We start from the raw sequence: 27005 nt of genomic DNA, 5'->3' as shown, positions 1-27005 counted from the left end.
GAAACAGGAGAGGTATGCTTACTAATCTAGGAATAGTGGGAGTTTCAAGATCAAAGTTTGAAATTGTAAATGTTAAAATACTGCTATAATACTATAAAATGGGAAAGGACATCAAAAGTATGTTTCTTAGATTTTCCAGATAGATACAATTTTAAACAATGTTTGAATAAGTCTTTAAGTTTTACTTATTTTGTTTATGAGTATTGCTTGCATTCATGTCTGTGTACTACATTTGTGCCTGTTGATGGCAAAAGTTGGAAGAGGGCATCTGACCCATCATGTGGGTTCTGGGAATAAAGCTCAGGTCCTCTACAACTGTAAGTGCTTTTAACTGCTAAGCCACCTCAAGTCTGAAGAACTGGACATATCTGTGAACTTGGTACCCATATCCATGGATGACTGTACACAACTGACCAGCCCCTAAGTCAGTTTGATGGAGGTAAACTCATTCATCTTTCAGTCACTCCGAGGTTGATGACTAGCCTTACTATAGCACCACTGAAACTTACTTTTGTTTGTGTTGTAACTTAAGTGATAGGGTTATATGGCATATATGTTGTTTCTGGTGTTCCTTATGTGATAGAGTTGTGACCTTGAACTACATTGTTTTATGAGTTATCATTAATTATTTCATTCTCATTAAAAACAAATGTGCCATTAAGATATATATGATATATTGATTTAGGCAGTGTTACATCAATGTTTTACTAGGTACTTGTCAAACAAAACAGATTGTTTGCTTTGCTTTTTGAGATAGGATTTCTCTGTAACTCTGGCTTTTCTGGAACTCACTCTGTAGACCAGGATGGCCTTGAACTCACAGAGACCCACTTGCATCTGCTTCCCAAGTGCAGTGATTAAATACCTGAGCTGCCACCGTCCCATGGTAGTCATTTGTTATTAAAGATTGACTGTAAATTATCTTTTCCATTGAGAAAATTCAATATTTTTGTACTTAATTTTATTTTAAGGCAGGGAAATGTTTGTAAAATAATTTCACTTTTAGAATAATTTTGAAGTTTGTTTCGGAAGCTTTATATATCAGGAATATCTACTTCTAGAAAAACTTAGTTACCTACTTTTAAATTTTATATATTTGGATTTGCTAGGTAAAAATTTCTTTTTCTTAAAATCTAGTTTGGGATTTAAAACTATTTAACATGTTGGGACCGAGATTGCAATTCAGTGGTAGTGTGTTTGCCTACTATGCTTGGGTTCTGGGTTCCAGAACATACAAATAACATACTGTACTTCCTTAATGAATAACTCATTGAATAAAATAATTATAGCATTTCATTTATTTTGTGTTCATATGTATGTGTGTGTGGCTGCATCTGCCATGGTACACATATGGAGTTCAGAGGACAGTTTGAGGGAGTCAGTTCCTTCTACCATGTGGTCCTGAGGTTGTCAATCTTAGCAGCAGGTGCCTTTACCTGCTGAGCCACCCCCTCCTTCCTTTAAATTCCATTTTGTTTATTTAATTTGTGGATAAAATATTTGTATAAATATGACAAGATTTATTTATAACATAAAGATATAATTAAGTTAATTAAAAATTAATTTGAAAATTAAGATCCTGGTAGGTAAATGAGCAAAAGATGAGTAAAGATAATTCATAAATGAAAAACTAAGATTAAGATCTGTGGCAAAATATTTGATCTTATTAGCTTCTACAAAATTCGAGCAACCATTTTTCCCCCCCTGTGGAATCAGCAAAAACAAAAATAATAGAAACAAAATTAAAAAGTATTAATGAAAATTCTAGTAGGCTCTTAAATTCTAGTAGGAAGCTGGAAAACAGTTTGATGTATTTCAGCAGTATGTCCTTCACATTCTGTAGTTCAGTTTTGATACATTTTGCAGATACTACTGTAGGCAAATAATCCATATAAGCCAAAATTCATAAACACAGTGTTTGTTTTGTTTTAAGACAATGTCTTGTTATGAAATACTGGCTGGCTTGGAACTTGCTGTATAGACCAGAGTGTTCTTAAACTCATAGAGATCTGCCTGCCTCTGCTTTTCTGAGATTGAAAGCTTGTGCTAGCTACAGTGTTACTTGCATACTATGGTATTGGTTGTTTATTTGTCTTAAGACTTTGTTTTTCCATTTATTTATTGTGTGTGTGAGAAACTGTGTCAGGGTATGTGCATGCTAAGGTCAGGACAACTTGCTGGAGCCCATGTGGATCCTAGGAATGAAAATGAGATTGTTAGGATTGCTGAACCATCTTGCTAGCCCACTTCTCATTTTCATGCTACGGGTTGAACTGGGGCCTTAAACGTATGGGCAGCATGTACACTACCACTGATGATAGCCCCAGCCCTGTGACTCTCTAATCAGTTCTCTGTAATTAATAAAAATTTTATAATAGTTCCTCTAAAGTATTGAATTGGTTATGGAATACTCATACTGAGTATATGAAGCTACATTTTAGAGATGACGACCTTTTTCAGACCTTCATGAATAAGTCAGAATATTTCTTTACTATTGTTTTTTATAATAGTGACAGTCAGTGATTATTAATGGCATAATTTGCAGGTAAATTGGCAAGATGAGGAGCAGCAAGCCGAAAGAGGTGCCTTTACCAAATCCAAGGAACTCTCAAAACAAGGAGACTGTTCAAGGTATGAGATTTTTGTTTTTAGACTGAATTTAATTCCCTTTCAAGTTTTGATAACTAGTAGATGAAATTTATGCATATCTTGATTTATAAAACAAAAAAAGTGGGTTATGCTGGAGAGGTGGTTCATTGGTTAAGAGTATTTACTGTTCTTGTAGAGGAGCTGTGTTCAGTTCCCAGCAACCACATTGTGTAGCTTCTGAATGCTTATAACTTAAATGCTCATTTGTATGTATGTATGCACATGCATGCACACAAATTAACTTAAAATTTTTTAAAAAAAATTTCTGTACATTGGTATTTTGCCTGCATATATGTCTGCATGAAGATGTTGGATCCACCGGAACTTGAGTTATAGACAGTTGTGAACTACTATGTAGGTGCTGGGAATTGAACCTGGGTTTTCTAGAAGAGCAGACAGTACTCTTAACCACTGAGACATCTCTCCAGCACCACCATTTTTTTTAAAAAATAGATAAATAATAAAAAATTAACTTTTTAGTATAAAGGTACCTTTTAAAAAATGAATTAGTTGAGCCAGATGTTGTCATGACTTACTGTAATCTCAGAACTCAAAGTGTTGAAGCAGGAGGATTATAAGTTTAAGGTTAGTTTGTGCTACACAGTAAGACTTTGTGTATCTCTCCTCTTTATCAGAAATCCTGATTGTAATGTTTATATCTAAAATAGACAGTGGATACATAATAAGTTACAGTGTCTCTAAACTTTTTTTTAAGTTATTTGGTAGAAGTATGTGGAGGTATGATACTTTAAAAGGGAAGCTGACAAACTAGAGTAGATCCAGAGGAAGATTCCTGTTTGTGAGGAAACTAGATATTAAGCTATATGGAGAGTATTTGGAGGAAATGGAAATATTTATCCTGAAGAAGATAACTCATGGGAAACATCACCTTAAACTAGTTGAAAGGCTGTTACTTAAAAGACTAAATTAATTTGTTTCTACTAGTACAGTGAAGTGTGGAATATTTTTATAAGTATTCTTTTACATTATAATGTGATACATAATCCCAGCATTCAGGAGGTTCAGGCAACAGGAGTCTAAGTTGGAGGTCAGCCTGGGCTATGTAGTGAGACCCTGTCTTATTCTTATTCACTCATCCACCCTCCCTCCCGTGTGTGTGTGTGTGTGTGTGTGTGTGTGTGTGTGTGTGTGTGTGTGTGTGTACGTGTGTGTGTGTTCAGACCATTGCTGTAAACTGAATATACTTCTTCCTTTTATATATGTCTGCTACAGGTTTGGTAAGAGTGTATAGTTTTACCAGTACTAATACTGGTATGGGGCTATTTTAACTCAGTGTCTTGAGAAGCATGGCCTTTTTGTAATGATAGGGGGAAAAAGTATATTTTGATTGAATATTATAAATGCATCTGATAAGAAACAGTTCTATGAAGTGGTTCTCAAGCCTTTGCTCACATTTGGGAGCATATTAAATTCATGATCTAAGTTCTACTTCAGAGGTCTGATTGTGTAAATGTCACTTTTTCTCAGATGTAGTCACATCGTGGGATGCACTTTCTCAGACCAAGGCTGCTGTAAGTAGTTTTAGTTTCTGTTTTAAAAAATTACTTATTTATTTTAAACTTGATAATCATGTTAAGATGTAATGAATTAAAACATTTTCTGTAATACTTTTTTGAAAGGAAAAAGGCAAATATTTTGTATATATTATTCAGTGAACAAAAATGAGTAGTAAAGGAACAAACAAGGTACTGCTTTAAGGTATCAGGTTTACTAATGTAATTTCATGTCAAATATTCATGTAACAAAAAAAGGAAAAGATTTCCAAAAAGGGAAAAAATATTCATGTAACATGTGCTTTTTATTCACTTTTACTAAATTGGTTCACTTCTTGTGATGTTATGAAGGATGAATATGGGAGGGTTGGACTGTATCTGTGGGGAAGGCTCATTGTCAGGGAGCAAGTGAAAGGAACTGGCTTCCTAGACTGTGAGTTATTGCTTCTGTTTTGTGGCAGTCATAGGTTGTTTTCCTTTATAAAAAGAATGACTGTGGAAGAGCTATTTTCTTTCCTGTTTAGTCCTTGCCTGAATTGTAGAAATCCAAGTTGGCAAAGTGAATATGGTCCCTTCAAAGAGATAGTCGTCTTCTAGGCTAATTATTTTAACGTTTACTTTTTTCCCTTTTGTATGTCCCTCTGACTTTAGATCTGTTTCTTTATTGTCTGAGCATTTTATTTATTTATTTATTTATTTTTGTTGTTTTTGTTTTTTGAGATAGAATTTCTCTGTATTGTTTGGAGCCTGTCCTAGAAGCTTTGTAGACCAGGCTGGCTTCAAACTCACAGAGATCCGCCTGCCTCTGCCTTTGGAGTTCTGGGATTAAAGGTGTTCACCACCAACACCCAGCTGTCCAAGTATTTTTAAAAACATTTATGTCTGAGTGTTTTGCCTGAGAGTATGTGTCCACTGGTGCCGTCAGAGGCAGCTGTAAGCTACCAGGTGGGTACTGGAACAAAAACTGGGTCCTGCAAGAGTAGCAAATTCTCTTAACTGCTTAGCCTTCTCTCCAGGTGTTGTCTAAGTATTTTATGGAATTTTCTATGTTCTAATCTTTGGAACTCTTTTGAAATTACATCTGCTATTTTTTTTTTCTCTTGAGAAGGTCTGTTTTCTGTGGCATGAGAAGCATGGCCTTATATGCAATGGTAGGGAGAAAAAGTGTCTTTTGATTCAATATACTAAAGATTTGGCTTTATAAAGAAGCAGTATACAATCTGACTACATGAGTTTTGAGCATGTATAACAGAGTGAATTGTTTCTATGTTCTAATTTAATTTTGAGTGAAATCAATACACAGTGAATAGTTGATTTCCAAAAATAACTATTGTTAATTGTGTTTTTGAGGAATTCTTTTGAATTACAAGGGATTCAAAAATAGGGAAAATATCAAATGATAAAGGATTCACAAATAGAAAATACTTGATATTGAATTATTATGTGATTAATTATCCCAATTTTTTTTTCACAAAAATCTGAAAGAAGGTAAAGTTTTATATAGTGTTTTTATTTCCTTGTAGCAAATTATTTTTTTTTTTCTGGTTTTTAGAGACAGGGTTTCTCTGTGGCTTTGGAGGTTGTCCTGGAATTATAGACCAGTCTGATCTCTAATTCACAGAGATCTGCCTGCCTCTGCCTCCCGAGTGCTGGGATTAATGGCGTGTGCTACCATCTTTGTAGTAAAATTTTGATGATTTTAGTTTTCAGATGTTTTCCTATAAGCCTATAGTATTCTACTATTCAAGAGAAAATGCTTTTAAAGCTGCTTAGTTAGAGCATTGGTAGTGACATATTTCAGAGTATATATGCAACCTAAATTATTTGTATCATGCAAATTTTGCTTCATTTCATTGTATTTTTTTTATTTAAAGTTTTTTCTTAGATTTTTGTGACAGGTCTTATTATATAGCTTTGGCTGGCCTGAAACTTGCTCTGTAGACCACGTTGACCTCAAACTCATAGAGATTCACCTGCCTCTGCCTCTCAAGTGCTGGGATTAAATAAAGGCATGTGCTACCACACTTGGTGGATTTTGCTTTTTGAAAGATGTAACAAAATTGTAAAAATGTTATGCAATGTATTTCAGATAATTTATTTCCTTAAAAAACCTTAACAATTAAAATAGTTCAACAGCAGAAAGTCTTTGGAACTCTTTAGTCTGTTGATTATTTTTGTTTTTGTTTGGATAGCATTATGCTCAAAGCACAATTCCTACTAAAGTAGTATGTTATAAAAAGTGAATATTGTGGGAAAGTGTTTGAATTTTCCTTTTTAAGAGGAAAGATATTGGGCAATATTATTTTAAATAGCTATGTAAACCAATGGTAATTGGATTATTTCAGGATTAATTTATGTATTTTCATGATATTCAAACTTTAGCTGAGACACATTGAGAACAAATTAGAAGTAACCCCTACAAGTACAGCTATAATTGATTCTGTGATGGATGCTAAGAAGTCTGCAAGTGCTACCCGAAAAATAAGTAGGAAAGGTATGTGTGAAGTTCCTTTTAAAAATTTAGCTGTATTAACTACAGATTAATAAATGATTACTATTATTTGTGGGAGGTACACATGTGCCATGAACTATGCTTGTGGAAACCAGAGGCCAACCTCGTAGAATTGGTTCCCTCCGTCCACAATTAATTAATTTTCCATTAATTCATACTTTGTTTTTCAGTTAAGTGTTTCTTGGTAGTCCAGTGTGTATGCATGTGTCATTAGACCATTCTAAAGCAGCCTCCTGCTTAGTTCAGCTGATGATGTGTCTGACAGCTGACTTTCCATTTGTTTGTGGTAATGATAATTTTATTTTGGTGTTTGAGGCTATGTATACATATTTTTTAAATTCATAGGTATAGTCTATGAATGTAAAATTTAGTTGACTTAATAACACATATGTGTGTGTTTCTTTTAGGGGGCTAAATTGTTTAAGTCATGAACGGAATATCTTTCCTAGAGATAGTGTATATAGTAAACCAATTTAATGCAGATATTTGATTTTTTTTTTCTTTTTTCTTTTTCTTTCTTTCTGGTTTCTTAATTGGTGGGCTATAAGGTACAAGTAAATGCTGTCTGCTTAGACTGAAAGTTGCTGGGTTTTTCTGGTTCTCTTCTTACTGTTTTGGCAGTAGGGAGACTGAGGATTTGACTGAGGCCCCCCTGTACAAGGAAAGTGTCCTACTACTGCCCTTATCTTTAGCTTTATTTTTATTTCCTTGTGTATTTTAAGGTCAGTGGCCAATACTGGCCTTGAACTCACTTTGTAGCCTAGACAGACCTGGCACTATTGTCTTAGAATAATCTTTTCTCTACAAATTGAGTGACTGTAGATGTTTTCTGTCTGCTTACCTAATATCTAACCAGAGATGGTAGCAATAACACATAAGTAAGTTATTCTCTTCGACACTTGTTTTATGTTATATGTTCTCATAGATTTATTTTCTCCTTCAGATGGTAGATATCTAGATGATTCTTGGATCAGTGCTGCAATTTCCAAATCTTCTAAACCACGAAAAGAGAAATCTCGTAGTCCTCTCAGAGCTACCACCCTGGAAAGTAATGTTAAGAAAAACAATCGTGTGGAGTTTCGTGAGCCTTTGGTTTCATACAGGTTGGTATGGGAAGAGGCGTTAAGCAGCCAGGGTTAGTCTGTAATAGTTACAATAGGAGTCTGGTGAGTTTTCTCAGTTTTTGTAATGCTCTGCCCTGAAATTCTGTCAGTTACTTTTCTCTTTGCTGTGACCAAATGCCTGACGAGCACACTGAGGAAGGAAAGGCTTTAGGTGGTTACCGTTGAAAAGAAATGCAGTTCAGTATGGCAGGGGAGGAATGGCAGCAAACCCACGATGTTGCTGTGGAGACTGTGCCTGAGATAAAAAGCAGAGGGAGCAAGGAAGTGGGGCTGGGGCATGTGATCTCAAGCTACCTTAGTGCCTCCAACAGAGAGACACGCTGGCACTGTAGTATTCAAACACATGGGCCTCTTTCATACTCAAGCCACAAAAGAAGTGTGATTGTTCTCCACAAAAGATAATCCCCCCCCAAAAAATCGAAGTTCACTAAAGCATAATCAAAACCCACCAACCCCCCCAAATTGTAAAATACTGACTACTGTCTTTGTTGTTGTTGTTATGCTAGATATCAAATCCTTGTTGTTGTTGTTGTTATTATGCTAGATATCGCTAGATATCAAACCTAGGATCTTTCATGTAGTAATCAAAGACTCAGCCACTGAGCCACATTCCCAGCCTGTATCCTCTCTAAGCATTTGAGTGGAAGGAGTAGTAATGGTTGTGTGTGTGCCTCATGTGTTGTTGGTGCCCAAGGTGGCCCTAGAGCTAGAGTTAGAGTTGTTTGGGAGCTGCTCCATGTGGGTTCTCTTTCTCTGGAAGAGCAGAAATTGCTCATAACCAAGCAGCATGTACTCTGAATCACTTTTCTAGGCCCTGAAATGAAATTGTTTTTGTACTGATTATATGAATTTATTTATTCTTTTACTTTGTAGCAACTTAGATATTCTAGGTTAATATGTGAATTTAATAGTTTAGAATGATAATAGAAAATGTACATTTTTGTTAACAGTGCTTAAGACATTTAAGTACTAAAATTAGACAGTTTTATATTTTTAAAGGATACCTCACTAATGATCTGTCTGTCTGTCTGCCTGCCTGCCTGCCTGCCTGCCTGCCTGCCTGCCTGCCTGCCTGCCTGCCTGCCTGTCTGTCTATCTATCTATCTATGTTTTTTTTGAGACAGGGTTTGGTGTAGCCCTGGCTGTCCTAGAATTTACTCTGTATACGGGGCTGGTCTCAAAATCACAGAGATTCACCTGCCTCTGTCTCTCATGTGCTGAGATTAAAGGTGTGCACCACCATTGCCCTGCTAGTAATTTAAATGTATTCATGGCATTAGCATGGCAAATAGAAAGAAGTAGCAAACCCTGGGCCTTATATTTATATTTTTAAGTTGTGTGGTGTGTGTGTGTGTACGTACACTTTAAAGTGACAGTAAATCAAGAAGTTTCTTGGTAATTTTAGGTATATGCTTGTACTATCCAATTTTGTGATAAAGAATTGGGAAGAGGAAGTAAATAATTCAATATTTACAATGTTGGATTTGATAAAAGTTAAAAATAGGCGAAGATTGTCAGTAAAACATTTATAAATGTAGGTAAGATATGCATACTATGATCCTTGGGTATTGTCATTAGTATTGAAGCAAAAAAAAAAAAAAAATATGGAAAGCCTGCTTAAAAACATGATTTCTATCAAGATTGAGATTGAGTTACTGTTGACACCTTTGTATTCTGATATTCTTGCAAAAAATACTATATGATATTTAAAATTTTATAAATTATATATCTTATAAGAAAAGGAAAACAATTACTCAGTTGTGTGTGGAATGTCCTTAAAGGTGTGTGCCCAGCTCTTTATAGCATTTCACATCACATTTTGATCTTCTCAAAGCACTAATGTACTAATTAATGAATATTCATACCAATATTTTATTATGAAAAATTAAAAGTTTTTAGATAGCTGAAAGTATTGTATAGTGAAGACCCTTGTACATATCCAATAAAAGTATTTAATGAGTGAAAGAATATGTAAAATTACCTTTTTGTCTATTTTCTTTTTTAGAAATTATTTTTATTTATGTATATGCATGTGTTGTATATTTTTTATAATTTATGTTTATGTTCATTGGTGTTTTGTCTGCATGTGTGTCTGTGTGAGGGTGTCAGGTCTTGAAGTTACAGATAGTTGTGAGCTGCCATGTGGGTGCTAGGAATTGAATCCAGGTCCTTTGGAAGAGCAATCAGTGCTCTTAGCTGCTGAGCCATCTCTCCAGCCTTCACATGTGTTTGTATATATATGCATATGTGTGCATATTACCATAGAGGTCCCAAGAGGGTGTCACACTACCTGACTGAAGTTGTACACAGATGTGAGTTATTTGATAAGGGTGTTGGGATTTGAATTCCTGTCCTGGCCAAGAGCAGCAAGTACTCTTAATCACTGAGCCACCAACCAGCCCTCTCAATTTTCTTTTCCCCTAAGAGATTATGTGTAAACTGTCATTATATTTTGCTTTATTTTATTTTCTTCATGTTCTAATTTTAGACCTAAATATTTTTAACTTAGTTGTTAAAATCCTAGTGAAGATAGTGAACATAATTGCTTGGTTTTTAATGGCAGTCATAGGATTCATTTCTCAGCCCTATTTTGTTCAACAATTAACTATTCTGAATAGGCTTTAAAGGTTTGCAGGCCATAGACCACCATGAGAATATGAGCAAAGTTGTAGACTAGCTGTGTAGAAAAATGCATGTGTTTATATACTCATAAAAGATAGGATTTCTGTGTTGAATAAGGACATAGTTTTAATAGTTTCTATGGCATATAGGGTTTTATGTCATTATATTTAATGGTCTAGATTGGGCTATATAATAAATTGTTAATGTGAGTTACAATGCCATTTAAACATTTTTAGTAGTCACACTGAAGAAAATGCTAAGCTACTATTTCAGATGTTGCATGTCCAAACTGCTATTACATGTAGTGGATGCTTTTTTTCTCATGTCTTATTTACAGTTGAGTTTTATTTGTCTTCATTAATTTCCCTTTTAATAAACTTCTTAAGAAAATTTTTAGACAGAGAAACCCTGTCTTGAAAAAACAAAACAAAACAAAATAGTATGTAAATAAAAATTGGCTTTGAAGAAAACTTCTGGTAGTATTCTATTTATACAGACTGTGGACTTTGTGTGCTGCATCTTAGGCCCTGACCAAGTTGCCTAGTTGTGAATTTTACATAGTTGAAAGCAGCCATGTGTGTCTCTTGTTACAAGAGGGTTGACTTTAGAAGAAGTTTTTAGGGCTTCTTGCCTACTAGACCTTTTTTACTTTTTAAAAAAAAAAACTTTTTGAGCCTGAGTGTTAAGTTGCCCAGCCTGACTTTGAACTTGTGATCCTCTGCCACAGACTCTCAAGTCCCTGGGATTATGGATTTATACCATTAAGTCGTGGCTTTACTTTTTTAAACTTCTAGGGAATTTTTGTTGTTGTTTTACTTCTACTATTAGCTTCAGTTTGTATGACTGGTTTCAGTTTAACTTTTTTTTTTTTTTTTAAATTCTTACTCAGGCTCTTTTTAATGGTCAAGCAAAATTTTTTTGTGGTGTATGTAATGTTTTGAATCATGTATACATTGTGGAATTGCCAAGTCATGCTCTTTAATGTACGCATCACTTCACTTACTGTTATTTTGTGTTTAGAATACCTAAGATCTAACCCCTGCAGTTTTCAGACTACAGATTCTTTGTTATTAACTCTAGTCACAGAGCTTTTTCTTTTCTATCACAGGGAAACCCATGGTACACCTTTCAGCTTAAGCCCCAGTCATCTGGAGTCAAAGCATGTCTATTGTGTTCATGAGGAAAAGGCTGAGAATGGGAAGCAAATAGTAGGCAATCGGGAAGATCGGAATATCCATTGCTGTGATTTTGAGAGCTCTCAACCATCTGTCATCAGTGATACAGTTGTGAGATTTTTAAATGATGGACCAGCGATTGATGCATTGCACAGTTCTGAATGTTTAATAAAAATGGGAGTAGATGTAAGAACTGAGGAAGAACTGCCTAACAGAGCAAAAGGAAGTGAAAACATTTCAAAGCCTTCTCTTAATAACATGGGACACGATATTGATCCAAAAGTGTTGCTGCTGTCTGACTCTTCTCCATCTTCTACTAGTGCCTGTAATTCCCAAAGATTAGATATTTCAAAGCGGCGACAACATGATGTAAAACTGGAAAAACTCAAGGAGCGGATTAGGAAACAGTGGGAACACTCAGAAGAAATAAGTGGCCAGGCCCAAACTCTAGGTCATATTGACCATCCAGTAATGGTTGTTAATGTTGATAACTCAGTGACAACAAAAGTCAGGAAAGTGGCAACAGCACCACCTGCTCCAGCATATAAAGGTTTGTAATCAGTCTTTATATTTTTCTCTGTCTTCATGTCTTCTGGTTCCCCTAGGATGTACAGAACAGGTTGATTTTCAAATTAGGTGCATGAGAAAAGTTTTTTCAGGTAACAGTGTTAAAAATGCCAATTCTAGACCTATATTAGAAACTTTGGGAATGGGGTCCAGAATGAGATTTTTATTTGTTTGTTTGTTTTTGAAACAGTCTCACTGGTAGCCCTGGATTGCCTGGAACTCACTGTGTCGAACAGTTTGGCCTAGAACTCATAGAGATCTATATGCCTCTGCCTTCCAAGTGTTGGAATTAGAGGTGTGTGCCACCAGAATAAGAATTTTTAACAAATCCATTATGGAATTTCCCCTCTTTATCCCTCCCCCCTTCTCTTCTTCCCCTCTACTCAAAGCAATCTGAGTGTAAGATGACAGCATGAGACACCATGCTTAGCTCCTTAGGGAATTCTTAGAGGTTGAGACTCTATGAAATAGGAAATAGGATTAGTGCCATTTTCTGATAGCCAAAAGAAATAATTTGTAATTAGCAAGAATTGTTTTACTGTATGCTTATAGTGGTACATGCCTGTAATCCCATCTCTGGAGGCTAAGGTAGGAAGAATCTCTAGGTTAAGGCCAGCCCAAACTGCAGAGAGTCAGCTAGAAGGAACTACTCAGCAAGACCCTGTCTCAGAGTACAGTTTTAAAAAGGGATGTAGCTCAGTAGTAGATAGTTTGTCTAGCATACTCAAGTCCCTGGGTTTAATTCTTAATACTAGAAAAGCATTGAGAAAAACCCCATTGAAAAGACAAATCAGTCATTTCCTATTGGACATAAGGCAGCATAATATTTTGACATTGACATGGATCTTGTTTTAACTTTTGATATTTGACAAATTCCTCATATTTTAGAAAAAAATATTTAAAATAGATTTTATTTAGAAATGCTCTTTAGATCTTCTTCCTTCCTTCCTTCCTTCCTTCCTTCCTTCCTTCCTTCCTTCCTTCCTTCCTTCCTTTCTTTCTTTTTTCCCGTTTCTCGAGACAGGGTTTCTCTGTATGGCTTTGGAGCCTGTCCTAGAAATAGCTCTTATAGATCAGGCTGGTCTTGAATTCACAGAGATCCACCTGCTTCTGCCTCCCCGGTGCTGGGATTAAAGGTGTACACCACCACTGCCCGGAGATCTATTTTCTTTTTTATAGCAAATTCAAGTTTTCATAAATGGTGACTTATGGAATTTCTGATATTTTTTATTTTATTTTTATTTTTACTTTAAGTGTAGGAATGTTTTGTCTGCATGTATGTCTGTTTACTACATGGGACCTATGGAAGAATAGCCAGTACACTTAATTTAGTCACCTCTCTATCCCTGAGGTTTCTGTTTTTATATGTATGTTCCTTAAGTTATTTTTCACAGGGCCATGCATGTAACAAAGGGTTAACGTATTGGTTGATTTAGCTCACATTAGAGTTTTGTCATTAAATCTCCCACTGTAACCTTTCTTTTTAAGACCAGAATAATTGTCTTGCAATTATTTACTAAGTGTGTGTGTGGTGTGGTGTGTGTTATGCGTTTTCTGTGTGTGAGAGTTTGTGTGTGTATGTGAGAAACAGAGACAGAGAGACAGGGACAGAGTGAGACGATATAAGTAAGTTTGCGGGAGTAGGTTCTTTCTTGCCACTGGATATTGAACTCATGTCAGGCTTGATGACAAGAGACTTTACCCAATGAGCCATCTCCTCATGTCAACTCTCTGCCTTTTCTTTTCTACATAGTTTTTCAAGTTTAGTTTTTATAGACAAGTTTAGGCAGATCAAAATATTATTAAGAGTTGTTTCTTTTGAAAATTTTAAGTTACTAAGGAATTAAGACAGTTTTGCACTAATTAGTTTGTTCTGTATTTCTTTACTAAATTTAATTTTTTTTCTGACAAATTTTGTATGATTTTTCTAGTCCTTAGTCAGTTTTTCTCTGGACCGCTTTTAGCAGTATCAGTTTTATTTTGGGTTGCTTGCTATGTTTTGTTAGTGATACCTTTTGTGAATTAGATATAGTTTACGTTTCATTCTAGTTAATCTGTGATAAACTTATGACCAAATTCACTTTGGAATACTTAAGGATGCTCTGTCTGTGCTGATGCATTAATAAAATAGTTTTATATCTTCTAGTCATATGTATATCAGATCCACATTGTTGGCAGAGCAAATAGCAAATGGTAGAGACAAAATATTCAGCTTGGTTTTGAAGTAGTGATCACCCCAGATCCTTGCTATATACCATGTCAGACCCTCTAAAGCAGTCATGTATTTTTTAAGAATTAAAAAAAAAAAAATCAAAGTTCTAAGATACCAAAGGTCATTTCACTAAAAGAAACCTAAGATGTCTTATTTGGAGTCATATTTTACTTAATACTTTACTTAGAAGTTATTGTCCTAAAAGTAAAATCCTTAAATATTAACTTTTTAAAAGTTGGTTATTGGGTTTACCATATTCCTTCTTATGATAGCTTTTTAAAAATGTGCTTGTTTTCACATTAAAAGATTTTGTAAAAACAACTTTTAGGGGGGTTATTTTGATAACGTAGTGGACATTTTGTTGCAGAATATAATTTCTGATATTCTGATTAATGGCTTTATATTTTTTTATAATAGCAAAGTAGTTTTATACAGTGTAAATTATTAAATGGACTTTATCACATTGTATTCTAAAGTGATATTTTATTTTGCTTAAATATAAAATAAATTCACTTGGTTGACAGTTCTAAAGATTTAATTAATATACTTTGAAAAGCTTTATTACTCTTGTGTTTTAACCATCTGGTTCCATTTCTGGAAGTTACTTGTGTTAATAAGTTGTGTATCATCCCAGGGACAGTTTGTACATAGCAAGCAATTTATGATTGTGTTTACTTTTCTTTTTTATACAATTTTTATCATACTGAACTAATTCTGCATGTTGATGGATTCTTTGTTTTCTTTCTGTTACATGTTCTACTTCCCTCTCTCTTTCTTTGTGTTAGGTCTTCAACTCAAAGCTTTGTGTTTGTTAATAGTTGTTTTTGTTTGTTTGTTTGTTTGTTTGTGCTTCAAAAAAAGAAGCTGAGGCAGGATTGTAAGTTTGAAGTCAGCTTTGAATTACATGGTGAGACTGTATCAAAAAATAAAACCTGGAAATTATTTCATGAAACTAATGGTACATGTGCTAAGATGACTCTTGCTTATATTATACTTAGTGCTTGCCTGTCTTTTTCTTTCTGGCATAAAGATCAATGAAGTTAAAGAGTCTAACTTGGTCATGAACATAAATAAGTACATTTAAAATTTTTTTTACTTTTTAAAGTGTGTGTGTGTGTGTGTGTGTGTGTGTGTGTGTGTATGTATGTATGTGTATGCTCACATGTGTACCCATGGAGACCAGAGGTGTCGAATGCCCTGATACGGGTGCTAGAGCCTGAACTGGGACTCTTTTCAAGAGCAGTATGTACTCTTAAGTACTGAGACATCTTTCTGGCCCCAGGAATTTAAAAACAGTCTTATTCAGAAAATTGAATAAGTAGAAGAAAACTGGAAATAAGAAAGGAGGACTGAGAAACATATTGCTATTGAAATCTTAATATATATGAAGATGCAAATACAAAGATGGGCTTCTAAAGAGAGAGGTGTTTCCTAAAGAGAGTGAAAAAATATATCCAAAACCCAAAATACTTCAAACTCTGAAATATGGTAAGCATTGATAGAACATTTTAAGTGTAAAGTTCCGCTCCTGACCTCATGTGGCAGGTCATAGTCAAAATGCAGGTACACAATAATGTTTAATCAGACTCCCCTGGGATTAAAAGCCCAGCTATAACATATCACCTCAGATATATCTTTACCATGCATGTCCAGATTCCCCAACTCCATTGTGCTCACAGGGATAATAAAACAATGTTATGTGTGGATAACACAACAGTTGACTTTCCTCATCATGGCCCACAAAGGGTTTGGGAACATTTTGTACTTTTTGCTTCTTTTCTGCTCTATGGTGTAAAGATACTGCTGGGAATGTCAACAAGGCCTGCAGACACCCTTATTGGTAACAGTTACAATAAGAGAGAAAGTACTTAGGTTTATCAATAGGGTGAAAGTCAAGAATTCTAAGTGTGAAACATCTAACAGAAGGGTATGGGCTGGAGTGACTACCAAATGTGGCTGAGAAACAGGATAACCTGGTGAAGTTCTGTTATGAAAGTGATGAGCAGAAGTTAATGAAAAAGAAAAGTAGCTAAAGATAAATATCTGTCTGCTTTGCAGTAACAGAAGCCCATTGAAAGGCATGCTGTTGCAAAACCTGTGAAGACCTACCATAATGAACTGAGCTAGAAAGGAACTGTGACTAGTGGAAAAGTTTAAGAAAAAGCAGAGGATTATGATTATTATGATTATTTTAGGGTTCATGGTGAAAAAACATCTGCATTTGCAAAGCCAGAGAGAAATGCAGTAACTACTTTGCCAAAGTTGTTGCTGATGAAAATCAAAAATTCTCAATGACACGTTACTGTTTGTGTGATATTGTCTCAGGAAGACATTAACTATAGCTGAGAAGATAGTCCCTGTAGGAGTTAAGGATGCCAAGGACAGAATGATTGCTGAGATGTGTCAATGCAGCAGGCACATGAGTCGTAAAACTTTCTGTGATAAGTGAAAGCATTCACCTTCTCTGTTTTAAAGGGGATAATTTCTTACCAGTCTGTTGTGCTGATACAAAGTTAGACCATAGATAGCTTCTTAAATTGGTTTTACCAGTACAGGTAATAGCAGCTCACACTCACTGCTAAGGAGCTGGCCTGAATAACGAAGACAGGATTTTGTTACCCTTGACAACTGTTCTGCTCCTCTTCTAGCAGAAATTCCTATTAGAATATAGTGTGTGGCTTGCAGAACGTGTAGCACAATGCTAGAACACTTACCTGCTGTTTGTAAGGTTCTAGGTTTAGTTCTCAGCAGCAGAGAGAAATAAAAAACCAAAAACAGTACCCCCAAAACCAAAAATAATATTTATGCAGTGTATTACTAAAGTGTGTCTTTATTAATTAAGCCCTGTGTTCAGGATTTCCTTATGTTAGTCAAGAATCACTATAAAAACGCTTCCTTTTTCAAAATTATTTTTGAACATTATTGTGTTTGTAAATGCTTTTGTTGGCATACACATGTCACAACACATGTCTTCATGTCATAGGACAGATGGTTGGAATTGGTTCTCTCCTATCCCCATGAGGGTTCTGGGGATCGACCTCAGGTTTTCAGGCTTGGGAAGCAAATGCCTTTACCTGTAGAGCCATCTCAGACCCTGAAACACTTTGTGGAAAGCATCTAACTGTGGGAACAGAGATGCAGGTGTGGAAGGGTTTCTACATGAATTTAACAAATGAGTTAATGTTCTGAAGATTCTGTGTGTACTTTTACCATTGGTTGGAACACGTGACTAAGGTCACAAATGATCTGCAGTTCTGTGTATTGTTATGATAATAAGGTGGTCAATTTCTGTCAAGTGAAAAAAAACAAGATTTCTGGTGTGACATAGGTAAACATCTTTAGAAGTGTATTTAGAGAAATTACTATATTGAGGCTGCAGTTTGTTGCCAATGGTAAAAACTGAAGTGGTTCTGAACCAAGATGATAATGATGGTGGTGATGGTGATGATGGTAATGTTAACACTAGAGAAGATGACATAGGGAACATTTTGATTAGTTGAAGGACTTAAAGCAGTACATATTCACAACAGAACAAGAATCATTTTTGTTTATAAAATTAAAGAGCAACTTCTAAGATCAAAGCTTGCAAATGAGGTCAGTAGCTTTAGAGGAAACACCATTACTAGCAGATCTACTTCCTAGTCCTCCAGCAGCCTCTGGAATTTCTTCTTCTCCTCCTCCTCCTCCTCCTCCTCCTCTTCCTCCTCCTCCTTCTCCTCTTCTTCTTCCCCCCTTTCTTTTTTTCTACCTCCCCACCTTTTATTGCAAGTTCTTTTACATCTCCCCTTCCCTCTGGATCCATTCCTTTCTGTTTCTCAGAAAAGAACAGGCTTCTAAGAGATAACAACCAAACACGACAAATTAAAATGTAGCAGGATAAAAGAAAATCCACGTTATCGAGCCTGGACAAGGTAGCCCAACAGAAAGGAATGAGCCCCCATGTTGACCCTGTGCTTGCTACTTTGGTCTATGTGAGTTCATATAAGCTTTGCTAAGTTGATTCAGAGGGAGTTGTTTTCCTGGTGTTGTCCATCTCCTCTGGTTCTTAACACTCTTTCTGCCTCTTTTGTGGGGTTCCCTAAGCTCTCAGGGAAAGGATTTGATAGAGACATCCTGTTTAGAACTGTGTCCCAAGGACTCTCTGAGTAATGCCTGCCTGTGGTCTCTGCATCTGGTCCACTCTTACTGCAGGAAGAAGCTTTTCTGATGATAACCGAATAAGCCACTGATCTATGAGTATAACAGAATATCATTAGGAGTCATTTTGTTGATAATTTCCCCCCCCCCCAAAGACCAGTAGTATTTGATTTTATGCTAGGTCCCTGGGCTATCTTGTCTCTGGTTCTTGATTACCCATGCGTTGGGTGGGGTTTCCTTCTCGTGGAGTGAGCCTTAAGTCAAATCAGACATTGGTTGGCTACACCCACAAGTTCTGTGCTCTCATTGCCCTAGCATGCCTTGCAAGGCAGGACAGATTGTAGGTCAAAGGTTTTGAGATGGGTTGGTGTTTATATTTTGGTAGCCTTCAGTGCACCAAAGACACTAGAATATAGGATGAAGCTCCATGTAGGTACCAGCTTGACTTCTCCTTGTTCAATGTGTTGTGTGGATGTTGTGCTCAGTAATGGAGCCTCTGCTGTCAGTTTGCAGAGAGCAACCATTGTCTTAGCAACATCCTGGGTTGTTTGGGAGTTTTCATGGGATGCCTCCATTGGCCAACAACTTAATTGGATGCAATACAGTCCCAGTACTGGAAGCCTTGTTTGGTGACAAGAGATGGCTAGTTGGGACTGTCTCCCTCATTATTAGGAGACTTCATTAAGATCGCCTTTGTAGATTTTAGGATATCTATAGGTTATCCTCCTTCAGATGTTCCTCAGTTCTAGCTGTTCGTCCCTGCATTCCCTCCCTCAGCCCTTTCTCCTCTCCCCTTTCTTACCTGATCCTCCAGTTCCTGTCCCCATCTGTCCCCCAGTGTACCTGTAAAATCTACTCTATTTCCCCTTCCTAGAGAGACCATGTGTCCCCTTGGTCCCTTCCTCTATACCTAACTTTTCTGGGCCTACAGATTGTAGGTTGGTTATCATTTATTCAATTACTAATATTCAAATAATAAGTGAATACATGCCATATTTATCTTTCTGGATCTGGGTTACCTCATACAGAAAGGATGACTTTTTCTAGTTCTATTTACCTGCAAGTTTCATGATGTCATTTTTTTAACAGCTGAGTAATACTCCATTGTGAAAATGTACCATATTTTCTTAATCCATATTACTGGTGATGACAAATAGAGCAACAATGAATATAATTGAGCAAGTGTTCTTGTGGTAGGATGACGTGTCCTTTGGGTATATGCCCAAGAGTGGTATAGCTGGATCTTGAGGTAGATCTATTTTCAACTTCCTGAAAAACTGCCAAACTGATTTTCATAGTGGCTGTACAAGTTTGCACTCCCATCAGCAGGGGGAGAGTGTTCCCTTACCACTGTGAGCCATTCTAACAGGTGTAAGGTGGAATCTCAAAGTAGTTTTGATTTTCATTTCCCTGATAGCATTGAACATTTCTCTGAATGTTTCTCAGCCATTTAAGTTTCCTATATTGAGAATTCTCAGTACCCCATTTTGAAATTATTATTATTATTTACATCTAGTTTTCTTTAGTTCTTTATATATTTTGGATATTTGTCCTCTATTGGATGTGGGGCTGCTAACAATCTTGTCCCATTCTGTAGGCTGCTGCTTTTTCCAAATGACCATGTCCTTTGCCTTACAGAAGCTTTTCAGTTTCATGAGGTCCCACTTACTAATAGTTGATTTTAGTGCCTGTGCTATCAGTGTTGTATTCAGGAAGTCATCTCTTGTGCCAATGAGTTCAAGACTATTCCCCACTTTCTCTTCTGTCAGATTCAGTGTATTGGGTTTTATGTTGAGGTCTTTGATCCATTTGGAGTTGAGTTTTGTGCAGGGTGATAGATATGGATCTATTTGTATTCTTATACTTGCTGACATTCAGTTTGACCAGCTCCCATTTGTTGAAGATGCTGTCTTTTTTTTTTTTTTCCAGTGTGTATTTCTGCCTTTTTTTTTTTTTTTTTTTTTTTTTTGTTAAAAAATGAGTGTCCACAGAATGTGGATTTATGTTTGGGTCTTCAGTTTGACCAACATATCTGTTTTTATGCCAATACCATGTAATTTTCAATTATTATAGCTCTGTAGTACAACTTGAAATCAGGGATGATGATATTTCCAGCTGTTTGTTCAGGATTGTTTTAACTATCCTGAATTTTTGTGTTTCCATATAAAATTGAGAATTGTCCTTTCAAGTTTGTGAAGAATTGTGTTGGAATTTTGATGGGAATTTCATTGAATCTGTAGATTTTGGTAGGATGACCATTTTTACTATGTTAATCCTACTGACCCATGAGCATGGGAGATCTTTCCCGTATCTTCTTCAGTTTCTTTCTTCAAAGACTTGAAGTTGTTATCATATAAGTCTTTCACTTGGTTGGTCAGAGTTACCCTCTGAAATTTTATATTATTTGAAGTCATTGTGAAAGGTATTGTTTCCTTGATTTCTTTCTTAGTACATTTGTCATTTGTATATAGGAAGGCTACTGATTTTTGTGAGTTAATCTTGTATCCAGCCACTTTGCTCAAAGTGTTTATCAGCTAGAAGAGTTCCTCCATGAAAATTTTAGGATCACTTATGTATGCTATCATATCATCTACAAATAGCAATACTTTGGCTTCTTTCTTTCAAATTTGTGTTCCCTTGATCTCCTTCAGTTGTCTTATTACACTAGTTAATACTTTTAAGTACTATGTTAGATAAGTATGAAGAGACCGGACAACCTTGTCTTATTTCTGATTTTAGTGGGAATGCTTTGAGTTTCTCTCCATTTAATTTGATGTTGGTTGTAGGCTTGCTGTAAACTGGCTTTATTATGTTTAGCTATGTTCTTTATATATCATGAAAGGTTGGATTTTGTCAAAGGCTTTTTCTGCATCTAATGAAATGATCATGTGTTTTTTTTTTCTTTCAACTTGTTTATATGGTAGATTTCATTTATTGATTCATATATCGAACCATCCCTGTAACTGTGGGATGAAGTCTACTTTATGGTTGGATGATCTTTTTGATGTGTTCTTAGATTTGGTTTGCAAGTATTTTATTGAGTATTTTGCATTTTGCATCTATATTCATAAGGGAAATTGGTCTGTAATTCTCATTGTTGGGTCTTTATGTGGTTTGGGGATCAGGGTAACTGTGGCCTTGTAAAGCCTTCTGTTTCTATTTTGTGGAATGATTTGAGGAGTATTGGCATTAATTCTTGGAAGTCTGGTAGAATTCTGCACTAAAACCACCTGGCCCCGGACTTTCATTGATTGGGAGACTTTTAATGATAGCGTCTATTTCACTAGTGACTTTAGATTTGCTTAAATTGCTTATCTGATCCTGATTTAACTTTGGTAAATGATACCTATCTAAAAAATTATCTCCCCCCCCCTTTTTTTTTGTAAAGATTTTCCAGTTTGGTAGAGTACAGGTTTTTAAGTATGTCCTTGTGATTCTCTGAATTTCCTCAGTGTCTAATTTTATATCCCCCCTTTTTGTTCCTTATTTTGTTCATTTGGATACTCTTTCTACCTTTTAGTTAGTTTGAATAAAGGTTTATCTTTTTATTTTTCTCAAAGAATCAAGTCTGTTTCATTTATTCTTTGTATTGTTCTTTGTTTCTATTTTACTGATTTCAGCACTGAGTTTATTTTTTGCTGGTCTACTCCTCTTGGGTGTGATTACTTCTTTTTGTTCTAGAGATTTCAGATGTGCTATTAAGTTGCTAGTATGAGATCGCTCCAGTTTTTGTTTTTTTGTTTTGGTTTTTTGTTTTTTGTTTTTAATGTAGGCACTTAATGCTTTGAACTTGCCTCTTAGAACCACTTTCATTGTGTTCCAGAAGTTTGGGTATGCTGGAGTTGGCTGGAATAGAGCAACAGGTGAGAAGGAGGGTAGGAGGGGAAGGTCTTTGGGATCCACTGGAGATGTGGGCAGAGGGGAAACAAGGCTACAGAGGGTGTTCTGGTGCAGTGCTAGAGATGATACTGGGGGATTGGGTTTGGAGGAGAAGGGGGAGTGGTGATGGATTGCAGTTGGCTTACCTGTTTCCCTGTTCTGCTCAGCTGGTGTGTTCACAGGGAATGTGTGCTGGTTTTGGAGGCTGGGATACTGGGATGAGTTGGGGGAAGGAAGATGGGAGCAGAGAGTTCCTGTGATCTGTTGGTGATGGATCAGAGAGGAAAGGGAGACCACACAGCAGGTTCCCTGCTACAGAGCTGGGGATGAGACTGGTGGCATTGGCCCTCAGGAGCGGGAGCAGAGGTGTGGATGGGCCTTCAGCCTTTGTTGCCCTGTTGGGATCGGCTCTGGGCCTGGAAATTCTTCTAACTAGAAAAGGAAATGCAGTTTGTGGGGACTTCTCAGTCCAAATACAGCATTCTGTGTCCTGAAAGCTGCCACCAGGTTTGCTGTTTCTGTTGTTTGAAGCAGCTGATATCTAGAGATACTTTAATGAGTTTGTCTCTGTGGCATGTAACACTTTTCACTGTTAGGTGAGTATGTTGGAATAAGGAAGAAAATGATTGCCGTTAGGTAACATTTGAATTCAGTCAGGAATGATGTTAATGTCAAACAACCATAGATTGATCACAAAGGTGGCATAGTGACTAATACCCTTGTTTTCTGATGTTCAGTTCATAATATGTTTTGTGTACAATATTGTTAAAATATGTATACACTTGCATTCAGCCCATATGTGTAAAGAATGCATTCATTTAAGCTGTGTCGTATCTGTGTGTGCACATATTACCAAATCCAAAATAATTCCCAAATCTGAAAAAAAAAAACCCAAAACAAAACAGAACTATCAGGTATTCTCTGTCTGTATGTTTAATATCTGGAGTCTAGCTTGTTTACATTAATTAAATTCTACAAGTATTTATTGGCTCCCAATTTTTTGCTAAGTACAACAGTCCTAGAGCTGATCATGACAGCATATGCCTATCATCTCAGGGATACTGAGGCAGGAGAGTCACAGGTTATTGGCCAACATGGGTTACATAATGTGGCTATATTTTAACAAAACAAAACTCCAATATATCTTTATAACTTTGATTATTATTTATATTATTTTATTATTTTGCAAAAATAAACACTCAGAGCTCATTATATTTTTTTTCTTTTAAGACAGGGCCTCACTATGTACTCTGTTTGTAGATCAGGCTGACCTTGAACTCACAAGAGAAGTATATTAGTATATTTCTCTCTCTCTCTCTCTCTCTCTCTCTCTCTCTCTCTCTCTCTCTCAACACAGTTTCTTTGTGAAGCCCGGCTATCCTGGAACTAGCTGTGTAAACCAGGCTAGCTTTAAACTCACATTTATCTGCCGGCCTCTGCTGGCATTAAAGGCATGTACCACTACTGCCAGATGAGAAGTTTATTTTTATTATTATTTTTTTCTTTTGTATTTTGAGATAAGGTTTCTCTGTAGCTTTGGAGCCTGTTATGGAACTCGCTTTGTAGACCAGGTTGGCCTTGAACTCACAGAGATCCATTTGCCTCTGCCTCCCAAATGCTAGGATTAAAGGCATGCACTACCACTGCCCGGTGAGAAGTGTATTTAAGTAGATAGATTTGGAGTGAAAAATTAGGGTGCTAATTTCTAGAAAGTAGCACATATGTAATGCTTCTTAAGATACTGACCATGTGTTACTTTGGAGCCATTTTACAAATACAAACAGCAGCTTACCATTTGTTTGTATAGAGGCAAAAATAGATAATAATAAGCAGTGTCCATCTTCAAAGACAAAGGGTAGTATTCTTTGTCTCTCATCCTAGGAAATGTAAGTTTGTCTCTGAAACCCATAATTTTTTTGAATTAGTGTATACTTACTGTTCTTAAATATGCATATGGTATAGTTTAGACATACTCCTAATGGTTGACATTCTTGTGCTAGTTAAATTTTTGAGTCTCTAGTTCTGGTCTCTTTGAATATATGCTGTTTTATCTCACTGAAGCCTGTTTTTTTTTTTTCCCCAAATGCTGTTCATCAGTATATTATGTAGTAGCAATTACTCATTCTTCTTTTAAAAATATACAGTTAATTACATATTATAGGAATTATGACATTAATTATCACAGAAACACACACTAAACTATAATAGGATACTACTTTATAGATCTATTAGTGACTTTAATGAAAAAGATAGATAGCAGTATCAGAAAGGATATGGAGAAATTAGAACCTGTGTGTACTGCTGTTGAGAATACAGAATGGTGCCACTCCTTTAGAAAATAATTTAGTAGTTCTTACAGTTACATTACCATGACCCAGCAACTGACTCCTATATGCAATACCCATTGAAAGTATTTCCACAAAACTTATATAAGAATTTTTTTTTAGCAGCATTATTGATAATAGAAAAAAGTAGAAACTGCCCATGTGACTTTTAGCCAGTATCTGGATAAGTACAATGTCACATCTATTCAAGGAAATATTAGGTGGCATTAAAAAACTATGATACAAGATGTTAAGAGTCTTGAAAAATTTACAAAAGTCAAACAGGTTAACATAAATGACCATGCGTTGAATGATTCCATTTATCAAAAATATCAAGACTAGGCAAATCCATCAAAATAGAAAGTAGATGAGCCAGAGGTGGACAGGTCTTAGGGGTAGTGACTGATAAAAGGGACAGATTTTCTTTTCTCAATGAAGACTATTCTTGAGTTAGAGTATATCTTAAAGCACCTAATTGTATACTTTGGAGTGGATTTGGGACTGGTGAGATGGCTCACTAACCTGATGACCTGTATGTGACCCTCAGGATCCATAAGGTGGCAGGAGAGAAACAATTTCTTACCCTCTGATCTCCACAGTCATGCTGTGGCATGATACATGTTCCCAACCCCCAAATAAATAAAATGTAAAAAATTAAAAAAAATTATACAAAGTGAATTTTATGTTATTTTAGTTATATCTGACTTAAAAACAAAACCAATTTTTAAAGCATCTTCTGTTGGTGTGTATCAGGTTTCAACCCTTCAGAGACCAAGATTCGCACACCTGATGGAAAAGTGTGGCAAGAGGCTGAGTTTCAAAGCATGAGTAGAGAGCTGTACCGAGACTTAGCACTGCAGCTTGCAGGTGAGAGCCGAGCTTTCTATGTCCTGCTTATTTTATCATGCATGCTATAACTTATAGCATTAAACGTGAAGCTCTCCCTAAATTTGTGGTTATCTCCCTTTCCTAAGTGTATTGTGTATTAGTGTAGTAGTGGTTTACGTTATGAGACCCTCTTAGCTTCTTGGCTCTCCTCCAGGGTTAAAATTAGCTCCCATGGCTAATGCTACAGAAACCAGACCACTTTTAAACTGGGAGACTTTTAAAGTCAGAACAGACTAATTTTAAGGAAACAGTGTTTAGTTGTGGCTTACTTCTCTGAGGTCTTTAAAGTGGCTAGTAATTATAGTCAGCATATGCAGAAATCAAGTAAGGGCTACAGGAAGGGAATACATGTTAGAGAATTATAACTAAAAGGAACCTGTGGATGACTAAAGAAATAGGAAGGTGAGAAAAGAAAAGTTGCCACTTTCTGAGCATCTAGTAAGGCACTAAGGGAGATGCCAGTGCTTAATCTTGCTTTGTTTGTTTGTTAGTAGTTGAGGAATTGAAAGCTGAAAGAGTTATTTCTCTCCAAGATGGCATAAAAAATTAAAGTCAAAATCAACTTAAATATAAATATATATAAATATAAATATTTATATTTATATATATTGGTGGAATTAAATGTCCAGTTCTGTTTTCCTCATTTTGCTAAACACTGTGTTTAAATACGTTTCTCATGTGGCAAATTAAAAGGGCTGTACATTCTGGCTTTGCTATTTATTTATTGTTGTGCTACATAACCTTTCATCCTTGGTTTCCTCATCTTAAAAAGAAGTGGCAATAACTACACATCATGGGACAGTGTCATAGCCTGGGAGAATATGTCAGAGACTACTAAAGAGGTTATACTGTACCCTTCTTTTTTAATGGTGGATAAACCAACCTTTCTGTCTCTACCTGTGTTTTGTTACATTTGCCCTTGTGTTTGTAAGTATATTATCCCATCTTGCTTTCATATTATATCATTATATCACACATTATATCATAGCAGTCAACATAGTAGAATGAATACCTCTGGCTTTTTCTCCAGTGTCTGCCCTGTTTCTCTTTCTGTTGAGAGTAAAGCAGCAAAAGTTTCCTTATACTATTGGTCTTTGATTTGTCTTCTGCACACAGATAGTCTCTCTCTCTTGTTCTCTCTCTCTCCCCCCCTCCCCTCTCTCCCTCTCTCTCCCTCTCTCCCTCTCTCTCTCTCTCTCTCTCTCTCTCTCTCTCTCTCTCTCACACACACACACACACACACACACACAAAACGTTTTGGTTTGGGGTTTTGCTTATTAATGACATTCACTTTGCCATATGCAGTGTTTAATGTCCATTTGTCATCTTCGTTGCTCAGCAGGGTTTGATCCATTAACCTCCTCTTCCTTGAAATTCTTCACCTGGCTTGCTAGAAGCATTG

General features: G+C 36.1%; 1 protein-coding gene across 1 annotated transcript in view; it reads left to right on the top strand.

Annotated features, from left to right (window-relative positions):
- Window positions 1-27005, top strand: part of Cep350 (centrosomal protein 350) — a 139839-nt gene that overhangs the window by 11831 nt on the left and 101003 nt on the right. Inside the window, exons 2-7 of the mRNA XM_051186011.1 lie at window positions 2546-2631; window positions 4138-4181; window positions 6546-6657; window positions 7619-7778; window positions 11530-12146; window positions 25469-25582. Of these exons, the coding sequence (XP_051041968.1) occupies window positions 2559-2631; window positions 4138-4181; window positions 6546-6657; window positions 7619-7778; window positions 11530-12146; window positions 25469-25582 (1120 nt within the window). The 5' untranslated portion in view covers window positions 2546-2558. The remainder of the gene's footprint in view (window positions 1-2545; window positions 2632-4137; window positions 4182-6545; window positions 6658-7618; window positions 7779-11529; window positions 12147-25468; window positions 25583-27005) is intronic.

This window comes from Phodopus roborovskii, unplaced genomic scaffold (assembly GCF_943737965.1).
Source record: "Phodopus roborovskii unplaced genomic scaffold, PHOROB, whole genome shotgun sequence".
Taxonomy (NCBI): domain Eukaryota; kingdom Metazoa; phylum Chordata; class Mammalia; order Rodentia; family Cricetidae; genus Phodopus; species Phodopus roborovskii.
This window is presented reverse-complemented; position numbering and strand designations above follow the sequence as displayed.